The sequence below is a fragment of the Choloepus didactylus genome, chromosome 8, assembly GCF_015220235.1.
Source record: "Choloepus didactylus isolate mChoDid1 chromosome 8, mChoDid1.pri, whole genome shotgun sequence".
Taxonomy (NCBI): domain Eukaryota; kingdom Metazoa; phylum Chordata; class Mammalia; order Pilosa; family Megalonychidae; genus Choloepus; species Choloepus didactylus.
The window spans coordinates 26,348,381-26,367,558 of NC_051314.1; the positions used below are offsets into that span (position 1 = coordinate 26,348,381).

At 40.5% G+C, this 19,178-nt stretch overlaps 1 protein-coding gene and 1 long non-coding RNA gene across 2 annotated transcripts in view; one reads left to right on the plus strand and one right to left on the minus strand.

Annotated features, from left to right (window-relative positions):
- Positions 1–357: 357 nt before the first annotated feature.
- LOC119543197 lies at positions 358–11,100 on the minus strand. The gene is made up of 2 exons (XR_005218536.1): positions 10,998–11,100; positions 358–1,101 (listed from the first exon to the last, which is right to left on the minus strand). It is a non-coding gene; the product is annotated as an uncharacterized LOC119543197 (long non-coding RNA).
- A 5,787-nt stretch (positions 11,101–16,887) lies between these two features.
- The window catches only part of PAH (phenylalanine hydroxylase), a 99,931-nt gene continuing 97,640 nt past the window's right edge, over positions 16,888–19,178 (plus strand). Inside the window, exon 1 of the mRNA XM_037846112.1 lies at positions 16,888–17,107. Coding sequence (XP_037702040.1) covers positions 17,063–17,107 — 45 coding nt within the window. The 5' untranslated portion in view covers positions 16,888–17,062. The remainder of the gene's footprint in view (positions 17,108–19,178) is intronic.

The window sequence follows — 19,178 nt, forward strand, 5'->3', positions numbered from 1 at the left end:
TATTATGGGATATTTGTATGCTTAAAGCATATGACTTCACACCCAGATGTATAGTAGTTTGTAAAACTGCTATACTATCTCTGTGTCGTACAAACATGAGAATTCTGATAAATTCTATTTCCCAGAATTATCACAAAAAAAGGAAAAAATATGTGTTTATATTGTTTATGTTTTATGTTCAAGTATATTCCAGACAAAGAAAGAAACTCTGTTTCCACTAGGAGTTGATGACAACTGGAGTCTGTAGAACTGGACTCTGCTCAGTGGGCAGTGGGAGTGTTTTGTAAACCTTTCTTATGCAACGATAGTGTATTAGTTTTTTAGGTCTGTTGCAACAAATTATCGCAGGCTCATGGCTTAAAACAACATATATTTATTCCCCAGAGTTTTGGAGGCTGGAAGTGTGACACCAAGGTGTTGGCAGGATTAGTTCCTTTTTGGAGACTCTGCGGGCAAATCTGGTCCTCGCCCTGCTCCTTGCTTGTGGTGGCTGCCAACAGTCCTTGGGGTTCCTTGGTTTGTATATGAGTCACTCCAACCTCGGCATCTTCACATGGTGCTCTCCATTCCATGTCCATTCACCTTCTCTTAAAAGGACACTTGTCGTTGGAATTTGGGATCACCCTAATCCAGAATGATCCCATCTTGAGATCCTTAACTCAATTACATCTGCAAAGAGCCTTTTTCCAAATAAAGTCACATTCACAGATGCTGGGTGGACATATCTTTTGGTGCCTCCATTGACCTTACTACAACTAGCAATACCGTAACATTTGCAAAAGTGACTGCAAATCACATAAATGAATCCACTAAATAAAAATTAAATGCATCTTCAACCTATCTTATCCTTAGCTGGATCTCCAAGATGTCTGTGGCCAGAGGAGTGGACATGGGAAGTGTGATGGTGAGAAAGAGTAGAAAGAGATAGCAGTTTTAAGTGATTTGGTTTAAATGGTCTCCTTTTACAAAATTTACAAAAATATGTAACCAGGTGAACCATTGCTGGGGTCCTTCCCAGAGCCTCAGAATGGGTCTGTTTAGGTGCAGTGCCCTGATGCTTGCGCTTCATTAGCTTCATGATGAATCTGCCTCCCAGTGCCTCTGAGAAGGTAGTAAACACATATTGAATGAATGAATTAGTAACTGAAATGAATTAAAAAAAAAAAAAACATGAGACTTAGTAATTCTGTGTGATTTTGAACAAATCATGTAACTGCTCAGAGTTTATTTCCTCATGTTTCAATATTGGTATAGTAATCCTCATTTTATAAACAATCTATATGAAAATATTCTGTAAACCAAAAAGTAAAATACAAAGAGACTGTCTTTAGAAGTACAACACATACAGACAGGAAGGTGTGATTTCTCCTCCTTTAACTTAAAATCCGAGTCCCGCAAGGATAGTCTCTTCTCGATGGTTTCGCCTGAAGAGTCCAAATCAAAGGAATGTCTTTGATCCTTAAGAGCTGGGATGGAGCCGTCTCTGAGAATGGCACCATCTCCACCTAGGACACACCTTTGACCAGTTCCTCACCCTTGCCCACCATATCTAAACTGACTCCCATTTGAACCTTGTAAATCTTTTTCAAATCCACCCCTTTTTCTTCACCACCAGCACTACTTGCTTAAGCCCAAGGTACCATGGCCATTCCTCACCTGGGTGATTGCCTTCACCTCTTACCTGCTTTTATCCGACCTCCACTCCATTGTCTACACTGTAGCTGGGGTGATCTTTATAAAATGCAAACCTAATAGAGCCACCCTCTGATACATCAATGTCTTTCCAGTGCTTTCAGAATAAAGATAAAACCCCTTGACATGGTCTGCAAGGCCTTGCGTGCTCATGCTCCTCCCTAGCTGTCCAGCCTTATCTCCAACCAAGTCCCCCCGCTGTTCCCACCACAGGGCTTATGCACATGTTGCTCCTTCCATCTAGAAAGTTCTTCCCTTCCCCTTTCCCTTTGATATTTTCTGCTTCATATCCTCAGATCAAGAACACTTTCTGGGGAAGGGTTTGTAGAGCATCATGTACCTCTCCTTCATGGCTTTTGTGGCAGTTGTAAATGCAAATTTATTCCTGTGATTTGACAAATGTCTGTCTCCTAAATAGAATATAAAATCAGGGAGGCAGTTGTATCCCTGTAACCTGGAACAGTGCTTGTCCTGTAGTAAGAGCCTAATAAAAATATTTTTAGATTGGATGGATGAATCTCACTCACTTCGTGTCTCTTCATTAACCTCTGATGGGGCTCAGTCAGCTTCCTCTCCACCCCCACAATCTCTGCTGCTGCTGCCTGATTGTTGTCACTGAAGACAGGGCCTTGCTATCACCCCCGTGAGGCTCCTGGGCTTCCTTCTACCACGCTTTCTAGCACTGTCTTCTACACAGTCCCCACTGCTGTCCCTGGAAAAGAGAGCAACTTTTTCCCTGTATTTATGCCTTTATCTGATAAAGTAAGGGATATACCAACATGTGTCCCTGAGGAACACATCTAGGAAGATGCATTATTGAGGTCATGCTTCTCAGGTTGGGGAACTTAGAAAACAAAGTATCTTTAGGATCTGGCCTACAACTGGGACCAGACAGATTTTGGAACAGGGTATAAGATAGGGGCCTCTGCTGGTGTGAAAGGCTGCATGTTATGTATATGGCTCACATTATATTTCTATAGGCTAGAGCTGGTCTAGTTTATTCACATCCTTCTGCTCTCAGCTCTGTCATCACTTCTTTGGAGAGACATCTTCTATCCTGACTATAAAGGTCAAATCCTGTGCTTGTTGTTTCCGCAGCACTGCTTGCCTTTTTCGTAATTGCAATTTCACATGTATTTACATGATTGTTTTATGAATGTCTACTTACCCCACTGGACTAGAAACTGCACAAGGGCAAATGCTCATCTAGTTTTGTTGCCCTGTGTATCCCCACATGTTGCACAGTCCCTGGCACCACACAACCTCTCAAAAATATTCTTTGAATGAATGTACAACTTCTCTTTCTTCTGCTGTTCTTACAAGTGAATCAATGATTAATACCGTCCTCCTGTAGGTGGAGACATTTGCTTCCTAAGCTGATTCTTGACCATGGAGGGAGGCAGATGTGTAATTTAGAAAGAGAAGATCAATTCTGAAGTGACTTTTACACATATTTCCAATATGAATGGTAGGCAAGGTAATCTCATCAGAATTCATATTTTGCTCTTGCATTTTACAAATCACATTTAGGGGTGTCAATGTGTGTTTTGACAGGGTTTGATCTGGACTCTCGATGCTGATGTCTATCGTGAGGCCATCATGGTGCTGTATACTGGGGGTAGAATAGCCATCTACCTATCAAGGAATATTCCCAAGATATCTTAATTATCAAGGAATATTCAAGGGCTCTCGGAAATGGTTTCCAGTCTCATCTGTTGACTTGCACGGGGCCTAGGAGTCTTTGACAAAGAATTGAGCTCTGTCCTTGATTAGGGTTCTCAATTGGGGTCTGCAGGGAGAGTTGAACAGCCTCTAAGAAAAAGTCTCCACCGGGGTAAAAAAAAAAAAAAGACTGCAAAGGACACAAGCTGAGCTGCCCTGAAGGTCAGAAGATACAGAGGTTCTGGTTTTCGGGTGACATGTGCCTCACCACCCTCCTGACCTGTCTTCCCCTTATAAGGAGATGGCGGTAGTAGTGGAGGGACAAATTGGATCACTAGGAGCTCAGTGGTTCTAAAAGGGAATCTATTTTACTAATGGCCAAAGAATAGTAAAATCTCCTGGGATTCCAAAAAGGATAAGTAACTTTGTAAAAATAAAGCAAAACATATGTGCACACACACTCACAGTCAAGAAGGATGAGGTGTTTGAATGTGGGTCTAATGGTTCTGTACATATACAGTAATTCACAAGATTAAGTAGCACTGCTCTTTGTGTGCTGACTATATATCTGAGCAAATGAATGGAAAAACCTTTTCTCCAAAGAAGAAAAATTTTGCAAGCCACCATCTTGGGATTGACAGTTGCATGCCCCTGGCCTCCTCCAGTATCACAGTGCCCAAGCCAAGATACCAGCAGAGAGTGACAACAGGATTCACCCATTTAGGTCATGCCAAAGCATGTAACACAGATGCTGAGGAATTAGAGGAGTTCATGACCAAGTTCATTTCTGTGCGTTACCAAGAAATTGAGCACCTGAGGTCAGGAGGGCTATGTGCCTCTGAATGTGCTTTCCTGAATTACTACTTGATGAGTAATGACTGTAGCTTCCAAGACATTATCTTTCAAGTAGTCAAACCTACTGAGGCCATTTGGGGGGCCTGGAGTCTCTGAGTGGACAGGGGTGTTTATGCCACCCCACCTTTCATAGAGAGCTCTGCCCTCACTCCAAAGCCAAGAGGGACAGGCTAATGGGGACTTTCCTGAACCCAACCATTGCAAACCCAGGTCTTTCACCACCTATCCCACAAGACCAAAATACCTCAATTTCTTCATCCATAAAATCTCTGATTAAATTAATATGAATTGAGTACTTATTGTGCATCAGGGCACTATGCTTAGTAGTGAGAACTTAGAAAGATAAAGATTTAATCTTTGGCCTGGAATCTCTTAGTCTAGGTAGCAGAGGTAGAAGAGTGAAAACTAGACAACATGAGAGTTTGTGAGTTTACTTATAAAGAAAAGTGTAAGATGTTCTCTAAGTCAAGGAAGGGTGACCACTTCTGAGTGGGGCCAGTGATTCAGAGGAGGCTTTCTGGAAGAGGTGGTACTTGGGTTGAACAGTTGAATATCAACCTTTATATCTTAGTTTCTCGGTAGTGTCAGCCCTCCTGGCTTTGATCTTGGATGTGTCTTGAAAGCAGCTCTCACCCTGATCTGCTTGGATTTGATGCCTGCTGCTCTGTTAACTTGTGGCTGAACCCGCTGTGCCCCAAAGTGTTTTCACTTCCTGGGTGACTTTGGTGTCCTGCCTTCTGAGTCATCTGGCTTCCATTCAGTTTTACTCATGGCTTTGCTCTGCTCTCTTGTTAACTTGCTTCTTGCCATGGTTATTGCCAGTGAGTAGTGACAAATATTTAGCAACCATCTCTCTCCCGCCCCATCAAAACCAAAACCAAAACAAAACAGAACTCTAGTTGGTATAATTTGCTGGTTTCTGTGATATAAATATCTCCACTGTGGCAGATTCCAAGGCTACCAACATAATGTCACTGAGCACAGACTTGCAAAGAGATATGCAGTAGCATATCATTATGTAATATTTCTATCACACTGGTACAATATATGCAAATAACATTAAAAGCATAAATGATAATAAAATTTAGAAGATAATGAGAAACTAATGAGCTTTGAGTATTTATTACCTTGGTTTTAATATAATTTATTTAATTGTAAGTTTATGTAATTTAATTTTTAATCATGGCTGTGTTTAGCAACAGGCTCACAAAATTCCTGAAAATTTAACAGTTGTCTCTGGCAAGTCTGTATGAGCCCTTGAACACACCACTGGTTACAGTGTACATCATCTCATCCTGTTCGTCTCTCTAAACGCATCTCACACCTCTCTTCCCTTCACTCTCCCTATCCACAACTGGCATCTGTCTGTTCTTCACAAAAAAAAAAACACGCTTGCTCATATTTCAGAGATTCTGTGCAGGTGTTTCCTCCGTTGGGAACCTTTTTTACCCAGATATTTGTATTTGGTGCCTTCTCATAATTTGGTTCTCAGATCAAACATTACCTTGCTGTAGAAGTCATCCCTGTGTGTGCAGCTTAAAAGAGACTCCCTAAATCAGCTAATCTGTTTTATAATAACACTTTTTAAAATTTTGTTTTTTTCTTGGCCATTATCAGTACTGAGTTTATCTTGTCTTTTTTTTTGTCTGCCTGTTTACTGTTCACGTCCCTGATAGAATGTGAAACCAATGACAGTAGCATCCTTGGTCATGCTTATCATTGTCAAGACCAGTGCTGGCACATAACACATACTCACCAAATATTTGTTGAATGAAAGACTATATGGATGACTGTGATGTTGCCAAGATGGAATGCTAATAGACTGACTCCAGAGTCTTGAGATCATTTTAATAGCCCTTAGAGCAAATGCATTTGATTTACCAACTGATTTTATTATGACCCAATGTAATGTCTAAGTTCTGCTAAGAATTCCTGGAATAGCCTGCCTTAAATCTTATTTTGACAAAAACTATGACTTCATACTTTAATTGCATTTAGTTCATGTGGGCATTAGTTGATAGTGATCTTCAGATTTCTGGGTTATCTGTGTAGGAAAAGTTAGACTAACAAGAAACATGCCATAGAAATGAGGTTCTGAAGAAGCTCATGAGCTGGGCTGGCATTGCAGGGTGTGGATATCCTAAGCTTTCCCATTGTTCTCCACATTCTGGGGTTGGCAAAGAGTGGTTCTCAGACAGACGAATCCATATCAAATAACTCCCCCATATCTCCTATATTGTTAGGGTTACTATAAGCGACAGCCAAAATAGTGGTGGTTTAAACAAAAGAGAAGTCAATTTTTCTCCTATATTGAAGTTTGTAGTCGAGGATTTCTGAAGTGGTATTCCATGGTGTCTAGAATCAGGCTCCTTCTATCTTGAGCCTCCTTTCTATTTGCTCTGACAAGTATGGCTTCCCCTTCTAAGTTTACCTGGTAATCCAATATGCCATCTCCATCTCCTAATAGCATGCCTACATCCCACCTTTCAAGAAGGAGAAAATGGAGGACACTTTTTAAATGTCCTTCAAGGACACTTTTCAGATGTTGAATAGGCTACTTCCCCTTGCATTTCTTTGGCAAGATATTAACCTGTAGCTATACCTAGCTGCAAGGGAGTCTGGGAAATGTAGTTTTTATTCCAGGAAGCCTTGGGCCTAGCTAATATTCAGAGTTTCCATTTCTATGAGACAGAAGGAAAGAAAAGGGGAAACCATCTGTATATGCCACAACTCCCTTTTATCCCCATTAAGTGGTCAAGCAGTCCCTAAATAGCAGTGTAACTACTAGGCTGACTTGCTGTATCTGCATAAATTTGACGAGTAAAGTAACAATGAGCCTAAATGGATTTAGACAAAACTCCTCAGGGCACAACAGGGAACATGAGCTTAATGTTAACATTGGTTTCTCTTGTATCCAAAGACCCTTAAGATGCAATGTGGAGTGGGGCCAGGTGGATGCTGAGCACACAAATCTAAGTCATACCTGGGGAAAACTGAGCTTAGGAGACTCTCATGTTATCTAGGGATGGATGGCAGCTTTCCCATCCTCCTCTCCAGAGAGAGGCATTATCTTTACTCTGGAATGTAAGCAAATATTCTCCTGGAATAAGATGGAGATGTTTTCAGTCTTTATATACTATTCAGGAAACAAATCCATCCCCTGACCCTGAGGGAGATACTATCTCATGCTTCCAGAGTCATTTGTCTTATAGTGTCTCAAGTTTCTAGAGCTGTTTGTCTTGATAGTCCAGTATACTCCTAGGCTAGTCCTTGGATAATCCAAGACATGTAGAAATGCCATGTAAAATTGCCTCCTAATATACTCCTTCTCTAAATTCTGCATAAATGCATGAGTCTAGTTGAATATTTAAGGAAATGTCTCAAGTTTTTGGAAGCCCTAGGTCTAGCTACTACTCTAAAAATATGTTACATATGATTGTTTTGTTATTGTTGATTTGGAGTCTGAGACCCTCTATACAGCTAAGAGATATACTAAGAGGTAGTGAAGGTTGTTTTTCAACCCTTAACTCTCCATTCACCTTAAGGCTAAAATGAATGATATGGAAAGAGAGCATTTTATTAAAGAGAGGTTGTCTTTTATTTCTATTGAATGGGTATAGAAGGTTCTTCCTCTTTGCCTTATGCCAAATTAGGGAGGTTAAAAAGAACCTATCAAAGAGCTTGACTTATGTCATCTGGAATTAGGGAGTTATAAGGGCTGTGTCTGACTCATGTATAAAGGTAAGAAATTGTGTAGCTTCTTTGAAGATTGAGCATGGACAGGTGGCCGCAGTGAGAACAAGCTGGGCTCCCTCACTGGTAGGGCAAAGGTATATGTTTCTTGAAATATGTTGAGTGGTGAGATGACCTCAACAGAGAGAATTTGTTGTGGGATGGAACTCCCAAAGTCAGGGGGTACCACCTGAACCCTGGAACCATGTTTAAAAGCCCCCAGTAGGAAATCTCCAAGGTACAAACAAAAACATTCCCATTAGAGAAATAATCAGAATTTGGACACCAATACCAAATTATAATTGTAGCTGCTCCCATGAAGAACATGTACGTTCCATGACGGAGTGTTGCTGGGACTCAGAAGAGGTTTCAGAATGAACCTAGGTCTCTGCCTTGCCTGGTGATTTAAAAAGTAAGGGACAGGGATATACACCAAGATACAGATTGTTTGCAGAAAAGTAAATAGACACTGTTTCAGTGTGTGGGAATCTTGCTCAAACTTCCTTATAATTTATATTTTAATATAATTAAAACTATAATGAGATTTTTTTCCCTCCAGATTGGCAAGGATTAAAAAATTCAGTAAGTTCAGGAGAGTATGTGTCTGGGTATCTAATATTTGTTCTGGTCCCACAGCACTAAATTTATAAGTGCTCTTGGCTCAAACAGTTTATGTTCATATGAGGAAGTTGAACATGGTGAATAGGAAGTTAGCTCAGGCCTAAGGGTAGTGTGAGTTATATACTCTTCATTAAGCTGTGCACTATATGACTAAAAGTTATGCCTGGTGCAGATGCAGTGTATGCAGGCAAGGCTCTGACTTGAACTGTTTTAGTCTCATGTTTGCCAGGCTGGACGTGAAACGGGGAGCTGAGCTTCTATAAACCCTGATATACCTTCCATTCTCTCAGATGCTATCATCTGCAAGTGTGTAATCCCCATGAGGATTGCAGACTGGTAATTTATACCCCTGGTTGCCCTTGAATAACATTGATTACCTTTTTGCTCTGTATCCTGACTCAGCAGATTTTCTTTCTTTTCTCTTAGATAAATACATTGTGTTTGATTTACTTAGTCAGTGTCTGGCCTTTCTGTGACTCTGAACCTACTTACTAGCATCTTTCAACACTGAGGTGAGCAACTTCACATTGGGTTGGAGAAGGTATATGGAAATACGCACTTGGCTGCTAGAGTGTAAATTGGAGGGTGTGCCAGTTTGAATGTATTACACCCTCCCAAACGCCATTATCTTTGATGTAATCTTGTGTAGACAGACTTATCAGTGTTGATTAGATTGTAATTCTTTGCGTATTTCCATGGAGATGTGCCCCACACAACTGTGGGTGATGACTCTGATTGGATAGTTTCCGTGGAGGTGTGGCCCCGCCCATTCAGCATGGCCCTTGATGAGTTTACTGGAGCACCATATAAGCTCAGACAGAAGGCGCGAGCTTGCTACAGCCAAGAGGGACACTTTGAAGAACACACAGAAGCTGAGAGAGGAGCTGCGGGTGAGAGCCAGTTTGAAGATGGCCGTTGAAAGCAGACTCTTGCTCCGGAGAAGCTAAGAGAAGACAAACCCCCAAGCGCAATCTAGAGTGACATTTTGAAGAGGAGCTGTGGCCTAGAAAGGAACATCCTGGGAGAAAGCCATTTTAAAACCAGAACTTGGAGCAGACACAGCTACGTGCCTTCCCAGCTAACAGGTTTTCCGGACACCATTGGCCATCCTCCAGTGAAGGTACCTGATTGCTGATGTGTTACCTTGGACACTTTATGGCCTTAAGACTGTAACTGTGTAACCAAATAAACCCCCTTTATAAGAGCCAGCCCATTTCTGGTGTTTTGCATTCTGGCAGCATTAGCAAACTAGAACAGATGGGCAAATCATACTTAAAAATTTACCCTTGACAGTCCCAGTTTACAACTGTTGCCTCAATGTAACTATAAGTATAGCACCTTTATTCACTGAAAAAAAATCCAATTTGAATGATCTGGTCATCCTCTGGAAGGCAATTTGTCAATATCTATCAGAATTATAAATTCCCATATCCTTTTATCCAGAAATTCTACTTGCAGTACTTTTCATGCATACATATTCTGACATATATATAAAATAATGCATGTACAAAGTTATTCGTGGCAGCATTATTTGTAATAACAAAAAGATTGGAAACAACATAAATATCTATCAACAGAGTACTAATAAAATAAATTGTGATGAGCCATATACAAAATACACTGGAGCCATTAAAAAAGATTGAGGAAGATCTTCACTGAGTAAACAGGGATGATCTCAAGATGTACTATTAAGTTAGAGTTTGAAAGAACAAGATTTAGAATAATGAACAGCATGCTACTATTTGTGTAAGAAAAGGAAGGAAGAAATACATGCGTACACACAAACACGAACACATATTTGCTTTAAAATCTCTGGAAGAAATGGACAGCATCAGTTGCTTTGAGGAGGAAAATCAGGTGCCTGGCATGCAGGAAGTGTGAGAGAATTTTCACTGCTTATGTTTTTACTTTTTGAATTCTGAGCCATGTGAGTGTTCATCTCTTCAAAAATGAAAAAAAAAATATATCTAATTTATAAACAAATAAACTAGAAGTAACCACCAAAGGAATTAAAAATAGAAAAGGTAACTTTAAAGCAGCAGAAGAAAAAGTGATCTAACCAGTGGAAGGCAAACAAGGAGAAAAAACAAAACAGATAAACAGCTCAGAAAATGGAAAATATGAAATAAAATGGCAGAAATAAGTCCTAATGTTAAAATTATTATGATAAATGAAAATGAATTAAGCTTAGTAATATAAAACAGAAACTATAAGATTTCATTAAAAAATAAGATTCAGAAATATGCTGTCTATAAGATTCAGACTTAAAAGGATGTACAAATGTCGGAAATAAAAATATGCAAAACTGTATATCAGTGAGGTTGGCAGATAGGAAGCAAAAGAAGAGTGTGATTATACTAATTATACAAAAAATAATAATTCAAGACAAAAAAATAAATACATATATATATATTCAGTTGATTCTCATTACTCACAGTAGAGATGTTCCATAAAGTCCCCATGAACACTGAATTAGTGAATATTGAACGCTTGCTTCTAGGGAAAATATGGTAGGTTCCTGCAGGCCTCTGATCACAGCATTTTCTTCAAATGATCAATATATAACCGTGTTTTATATGTGCTCCTTTTTAGAGAAACCATGTTTACATGTTTAAAAACACCATGTTTACTAAATTTGCTGATTCAGTAACAACTGCCTTGCCAACAGCACTATAACTCATGCCTGAACAAAGCTTATCTAGCACAAATATTTTCTCCAAAGGGCACATTCAACTGTTTTGTGCTTAGCAAAATAGGCAGTATTTCAGTATTATGCTTGGGGACCATTTAAAATAGCAAAATCACCACAAAAGAGAACAAAAATGCAAAAATGAAAAACAAAAAACAAAAAAACCGAAAAGGCATGGCACTAAACATACCATGCAAAGGACATTTGTTCACAGTATGGGAGCTGATATCAAAAGGCAGCTCAATCTTGGCTGGAAACATTGGGTAACTCAAAATATTTACCATTCTGTGCATGTCAATGAATGACTGCAAAAGCGTTGGAAGTATTGATTTTGGGTTACAAATAAATTTGTTAGGAAAATTTGCAAATATAGAATTCATGAATAATAATAAGAATTGACTATATATACATTGGTAAAAGGAATGACAAGACATAAAAAATGTATAACCATCATAAACATATATGCATCTAATGAGATAGTTTCAAATAGATAAAATTGTCAGAATTCAAGGGAGAAATAAAATAATGATAGTTGGATATTTTAAAATACCTGTTTCAGAAATTAATAGATCAAGCAGTCAAAAATTTATTATTGAAACAAACAATAAATTCAAACATATTTTTGCATATATTTTAAATATGTATGTATATGTTCTAGTTTGCTAATACTGCTGGAATGCCAAACACCAGAGATGGATTGGCTTTTATAAAAGGGGTTATACAGTTACAGTCTTAAGGCCATAAAGTGTCCAAGGTAACACATCAGCAATCAGGTACCTTCACTGGAGGATGCCCAATGGTGTCTGGAAAACCTCTGTTAGCTGGGAAGGCACGCGGCTGGCGTCTGCTCCGAAGTTCTGGTTTCAAAATGGCTTTCTCCCAGGATGTTCCTCTCTAGGCTGCAGTTCCTCAAAAATGTCACTCTTAGCTGCACTTGGGATATTTGTCCTCTCTCAGCTTCTCCGGAGCAAGAGTCTGTTTTCAATTGCCGTTTTCAAACTGTCTCTCATCTGCAGCTCCTGTGCTTTCTTCAAAGTGTCCCTCTTGGCTGTAGCTCCTCTTCAAAATGTCATGCACAGCTGCACTGAGTTGCCTGTTTGTCAGCTCATTTATATGGCTCCAGTGATTGAATTTAGACCCACCCTGAACGGGTGGGGCCACATCTCCATGTAAATTATCCAATCAGAGTCATCACCCACAGTTGGGTGTGGTGCATCTCCATGGAAACACTCAAAGAATTCCAATCTAATCAGCACTAAAATGTCTGCTCCACAAGAATGCATCAAAGAATATGGCTTTTTCTGGGGGACATAATACATTCAAACTGGCACAGTATACATATATGCAGAAAAGGTACTTGCTAAATTCAGTACTTACTGATTTTAAAAAGTAACAATAAACACACCAGCACACTAGAGACAAAAGGAGGTTTTGTAAACTTGATGATTATAACTTCAAAAACCGACATCAGGTATAATGCTGATAGAGAAATTGTGGCTGCATTTATAATAAGATTAGGATCTAGCATGTATTCCTACAGCTACTGCTTGAAATAAGTGTCCCCAGAGTAACCAATAAATTCAAAGCTATCACAGTCAAAATTTCAGCTGTAATATGGAAGAATGAATGTGCATTAATAGATAAACTTTGTGAAAAAATAAGAGCAAGAAAGGAGGACTTGCCAACCAGATATTAAGGCAATCTACCAAACCATACTGTAGTTAAAGAAGCAGTATGATACTGCCACAAGAAAAGACATAAAACCAATCAAATAAAATTAAACTTAGAGACAGACTCACATATAAATGGGAACTCCATAAACTGTATATGTGCTACCAAAAGTCAAAGTGGTGTCTCTTAGTATGCATCTCTGAGAAGGAATCCTTTCATCTCACCACACTCTCAAAAACGCTAAAATAAAAAAGTCAAAGGAAAAAGTCTCTGATAACATCCTGTTGGGAAAACTGGCTCATGATATGGAGGGAGAAAAAGAAAAAAAAAAAGCAAATCTGGGTTTTTACTATATCCCATGTACAAAGAAGATGACAGATAAATTTAAGACTTAAATGTGAAAGATACAGCTATAATGATGATAGAAGAAAGAACAGGAGAATATCTTTGCAATTTAGGGATTGGGGAGACTACTTAAATAAGACCCCAAGAATTCAAACCATAAAAAATTTTAAAAGACACATCTATGTTGCAACAGAATTACAATATTTTGCTCAAGGAAAGATACCAGTTGACAGTAACTGACAGATTGGGAGATGATATTTTCACTGACCAAAAAATACACAAGACAAATGGCCAGACCTTACAAATTATTCCTGCAAATAACAGGGAAAGATAAGAATCCTGATAGAAAAATAAGCAAAAAAAATATGATAATGAACTATTCACAGAAGGAGAAATCTAGTGGCTTAAGTTTATAAAGAGGCACTTAAACTCACCGGTTATCAGAAAAACAGCAACGAGATGCCTCTTCACACAGATCAGCTTGGCAAAGCTCAGACAGCTGGGGAATAACAAGTGTTGGGGATATGCAGCAACAGAAGTGCTTTTGCCCTGTTGGTGGGATTATTTACTGGTTCAAGCCGCTTAAAAGGGCAATTTGGCATTACTTTGTGAAATTAAAAATGCACATACCCTGTGATTCAGCAACCGCAGTTGTCTATCCCGGAAAAATTCTTAAACAAGTATATAAGGGGACAAGTTTGAGGATATTTAACACAGCATTATTTGTCATAGTAGAGAGCCAAGAGACAGCCTAAGTGTTCATCACAGGGGAATGGAGAAGTCAAATGTGGTGGATCCACATTTGCTGGAATATTCTACAGCCATCAGAAAAGCAAGGAACTAGATTTATGTTCACTGGTCTGGCAGATCCTAAGAACAGAGCTGAAAGGAAAAGAGTCAGAAATTATGACATGTATAGTACATTGCTTTTGTCCACGAAAAATACATACACACACACACAAACACTTCTGTGTATTTTACAAATGCAAGGCTAAATATTAAAAAGTATTGGAGAAGTTGCCCTGGGGGAGCAGAATGGAACTAGGGTTGTAGGTTTTGACGAAGTGCCATGAGCCCATGGATTATGATTAACTCAACCCTTAGTGCATGAGGTTAAGTAAAAAGGAGTTGATAACATTCAGTGGTTGGGAAATCTTCAACTTCCGTATCAGTGAAGGTCAGCTCTAAGATTGCCAGGTACGCAACTGCACATCTTGTGACATGGCACCCACCTCCCCACAGTTCGACAGGCTGAATTCTTGGGTGCTCCTTCTAGGCTTGCCCTGTCTTCTCATTTCCCTTAGCACCCAGCACCACCTTTGTAAGTAACAGTAATACATGCTGTTCTGTTCAAATTGAACAAACAAGAGGGTTTAAAAATCATCCATGAAATTGAAGTCACAAACAATCTCATATTAGGTGAGCTTTTAATTTAGCCCATAGATAAATTTTCCCTTTTTCCACATTTTTTTTTTTTTTTAAAAGAAGCTTTTAGTATTTTTCTCTGAGGTAGCACACAATTAAATATGCTCTCTACCAACCCAGATCTGGGACATTTTTATGTGAGATGGTATTAACAATTTCATTTTTAGCCAGTGTGGAGAGAAAAGAGAAGTACAACTGCTTTGTTGTCCTAAAAATCACTGTAGTCCTAATTTCAGAAAGGAAAGAAAGAGAATTTAAGAGTCAGTGCCCTGGAGTGAGGTGAAAGGTAGTTTGACCTTGGGCTACTTATTTAAACTTCCCAGGCCTCAGCATCTTTATCTGTAAGATGAGGATGTGTAGTTCATGGGGTTGTGGAAGGGAGGAAATGAGATCATGCATGTGGAGAGCTCAGCACAGGGCCTTACACCAACACTCAGTAATTAAGCATTTAAACAAGTAGCTATTATCATAAGCTTGTATTTATTTAATACCTGCTATATTTCAGGTGCTGTCATTGACATTGTTTTCCCTAGTACACCAGCAGCTACAAGGGATGAAATACTTGTAATGTGATCCTGGGGCTGAGGAAAGCATTGCAATTAAAGTCTAACACCCTCAAAAAATACTGCAGTCAGATAAAGGACATGGATTCTCCTGGAGGGTAGTAGTCAAGATCCTGGGCTTCTACATTCAGCAACATTGAGCTTCCAACTTACCACAGGAAATACTAACTGGAGACCTAATCAAGGACTCCTTTTGGGCAGAAATTATACCTTAATCATCTCTATATTCTTAACAGCCAATAGGAAGCCTGGCCTATTGTAGAGGCTCAGTGGATACTAAAGCATCCTTAAAGTCCTCATTTTTAAACATAAAGAAATTGAAGCATAGGATGGCATTAAATGGCTTGACCAAAGCCATAGGGCTAATCAACAGTGGAACCAGGAGTCTATCCATTTGTTTTGAATCCAGAATCTGTGGTGGTGTTTTGCTGTGTTTTTGTTTGGTTTGTTTTGCAGATCCTTGGCCATGTGGTCAAAGATGCGTGGGAGGGGAGGCATGCGGGTAGATTTCTAGCAATCTTTATCATTGGCTTGTTTTCTCCCAGGCTGTTAACCTCACCTGGGTAAATATTAGGCAAATATTAGGCGGGTACTCAAGAACTTTCTGCCCTGTTTTCCACATCCTTTCTGAACCGCTGACTTTGCAGTATTCTTTTGTGTGCATTTTTTTTTTTTCCCTGCTGGTGACTGATGCTTCCCCTCAGTTTTCTCATCTGAAAAACGGGGTTCATGATAGTCTTCCTACTCACTCCAAGGAGTCCACCCAAGCTAAAAGAGTGCCCTCTCATCCCCAGGCATCCACTAGATCACACCTGTCCCCTTCCCCTATTTTATTTTCTTCAGAAGACTTAGCCCTGCATAAACACTCTTACTGATTTGTTTATTTTTGTGTCCCCAGCAGAATGGCTGCAAGGAGGGGGAGGAGAAATTGGCTATTTGGTTCAATGCTGCATCCTCAGTACCCAGAATATTGCCGGGCACACAATAGTCTATAGCAGGCACCTGATAATACTTGGTTGTCAGATTTATGAGGACCTACTTTTAAACAATAGCTTCCATTTATTGAGTGTATCTGTGACAAGAACTAAACCAAGCGTTGAATTCATGACCTCATTTTTCAAATTCTGAAAACATGCCTGCAGGGTGGCGCTAGGTCACATGACTGAATTCCAGCCCAGATCGCTCTTACTTTGCTTTCTAGCTGCTGTGCCTAACGTTCAGAATGCCACCTACAGTTTTCTGAAGTCAAAGCATGGAAGGGACGTATGCTTAGTGGTTAGCAGAGGGGAACCCCCCTCCTCCCCCCAATAATCTAAATTAGGACCCTGGCGCGGCTTCTATCGCGGGGAGTGGGGGCGGGGAGAAGAAAGGAATTATCATCATCACAGGCGGTTGCAGGTTCACCCCAATTGCAAGGGGCCCTCTTCGCGCGAGGCGAGGCTGAGAGTCCCAGAGGTGCCAAATCTGTGCGCCCACCCGGCTTCGTCCCTCCATCCAGGGCAGGCAGCCAAGTCCTGCCTCCTGGCGTCAGCCGCAATGTCCCCGGCCGGTTCAGTCCCTCCCCTCCCGGCGACCCACAGGTCGCCCAGGGGCCAGAGCAGGACGTGGGCTGCACCTGGTTCATGCGTCAGGACAACGCCCACCAGGAGTGGGGGCGTTGTTGGGCTGGGGTATGGGGCAGGAGGCACCCTTCGGAATCTCTCCTCTCCGCCCTAACGCCAGGTTAAAATATTCAGCACCACGTGTCATTTACAAACCTGCCGGCGACTGACCCCAGAGCTAGAGACCTCACTCGCGGGGAGCCAGCATGTCAAGCCGAGGCTGGGGCAGGAAACTCTCCGACTTTGGACAGGTGAGCGAGGCGGGCTTGAGCTGTGCAGGTAGGGGAGTTTGACCCCTGGAAACGGGTCCGAGGAATGTTGATGTGTCCCAGTTGCATAAGCTCACCAAGAAGTCTGAATTCATTTGAAGATGATGAAAATGTCCAGAAAGTCAGCAGATAAGACATCCCTCCAACAATTGTGTCCAACTGAGAGAACTTTTGTCCTGTGTGCCTTTCAGGGCCAAGAGTGGGTGCTTTAGAAGTTGGAGATCTGGCTTCCAGAGCTGCCATCACTAGCTGTGTGTCCTTGTACAAGTCACTATCCTTCTCTGTTGCCTCATCTCTTTTGTAATGGAAGGGGCTAGTCCTTAATGAGCTGGGGTGGGGAAGGGAAGGCCCTTCCAGATCAGATCTTGTGATTTTTAAGTGCTCTCATCCAAGTATTGAAATGGTAAAATTGGGAGAAAATGTATCCTTTCATCTCTGTGAGAAAATAAGGCATAAAGAAGATTCAGAGGCTTATTCAGAACTGAAGAGGGAGAAAACTAATGAGAGGAAAATGAAAAAGATTTAGTACCAGCCCCAGTGCAAGGTTATTGGAACTTAGTCTGCGAGAGAACAGTAAATGACTTGGGGATAATTCCTGGGGTGTATTCAGTTATACAGGATTTGTTGTCTTTCCCTTGAGATGAACAGTTCCTAGAATACATTCTTTAATTGACTTACACACTCACTTAAGGCAGGTAATCGCCTTCCTGGACTCTGGGATCCAGACTTAAAGCCCAGACCTGGCAGATGATCTGAGCCTGAAGGCACCTATGAGAATCAGTGAGAACTGTCTCCTGAAGAGAACAGTATTCTGGAGCTGAGAAGACTATTGATCTTAAACCTGGTATAACTAGAGAGACTGCAGAACTTTGGACTGACTTTGTTTTGGTCCTGAGAGAAAGGCTTCCTTTGAAAATGGTGTGCGGTGCATGGAAGGCAGGAGAACTTAGTTTTGGAAGAGGAGCAGCATAGAAGTCTAACCAATGCCTGAACAGATCCTGGTTCTGTCCATCATTTAGTGTCTGTGTTGTTGGCAGTGGGGTCCTCACAATCATGGGAGGACATCAGGAGCAGTTATCTGTTTAGGGTAGCAGGGGGCTGAAGCTTCATTCATAGAACCCTTAGGAGACTGAGAATCCACAAATTGTCAATATCAATGACTTGGAGAACTACTAAAGAAAGGAGTTTAAAACACACTCCTGGTTCCTCCTCTGCATCTAAAGCAGAGTATTTAATTTTGTGGACCCTTGAGTTTATTCATCTGAAAAATAGGAATAAAACATCTACATCATAGGGTTGGTGTGAGAATTAAATAAAATATTGCCTATAAAGATCTTAGCACAGTTCCTGGAGCATAGGAAAGTGCCAGAGCATCTGGCCAGAACATATTTGTTTGTTGAAGAAAATGTCTCCTGAGCACTGGGAGGAAGGACAAACACTGTGTCAGACCCTGGCTGGGACAGTCTAGTCGTGGAAAAACTGTTGGATGTGGAATCAGGAGCCTGGGGTTCTCATCCTTGGTCTACTTAAACTTATGAATCATTTTTTCTACTTATATCAGGGAAGTCAATTGGGGTGATGAGTTTTAGTTTGGTATCCATAAAATAGGCATTGGACTAGAATGATCTTTAAGATTCCTTCCAGCTCTGGTATTCTGCAAAAAAGACACAGTATATGCTTTCTTGAAGCTCCTGACCCAGATAAACAGCACACACTGGATGCAATTCTGATATAAGGCAGACTGTGGAAAGGACCTACCATCTGTTGAGCATATATGATATGTCAAGTTCTTTACACACCTGACATGCACAAGAATCCTGCAAGAGAGGTATGGCTCATTCATTCATGCGAAAAAGATTTACAGAGCACCTATTAGGTGCCAGGCATAGCCCAGAATACATCTAAGTTTCTGCCCTGGTGAAACTTGCATTCTAGTGAAGAAGAGAGACAATAAAAAATTAACAAAATGAACATATAATATAATTTCACATAAACATAAGTGCTGTGAAGAAAAATAGGGCAGGGTAATGGGACAGAAGATGAGGGAAACTCA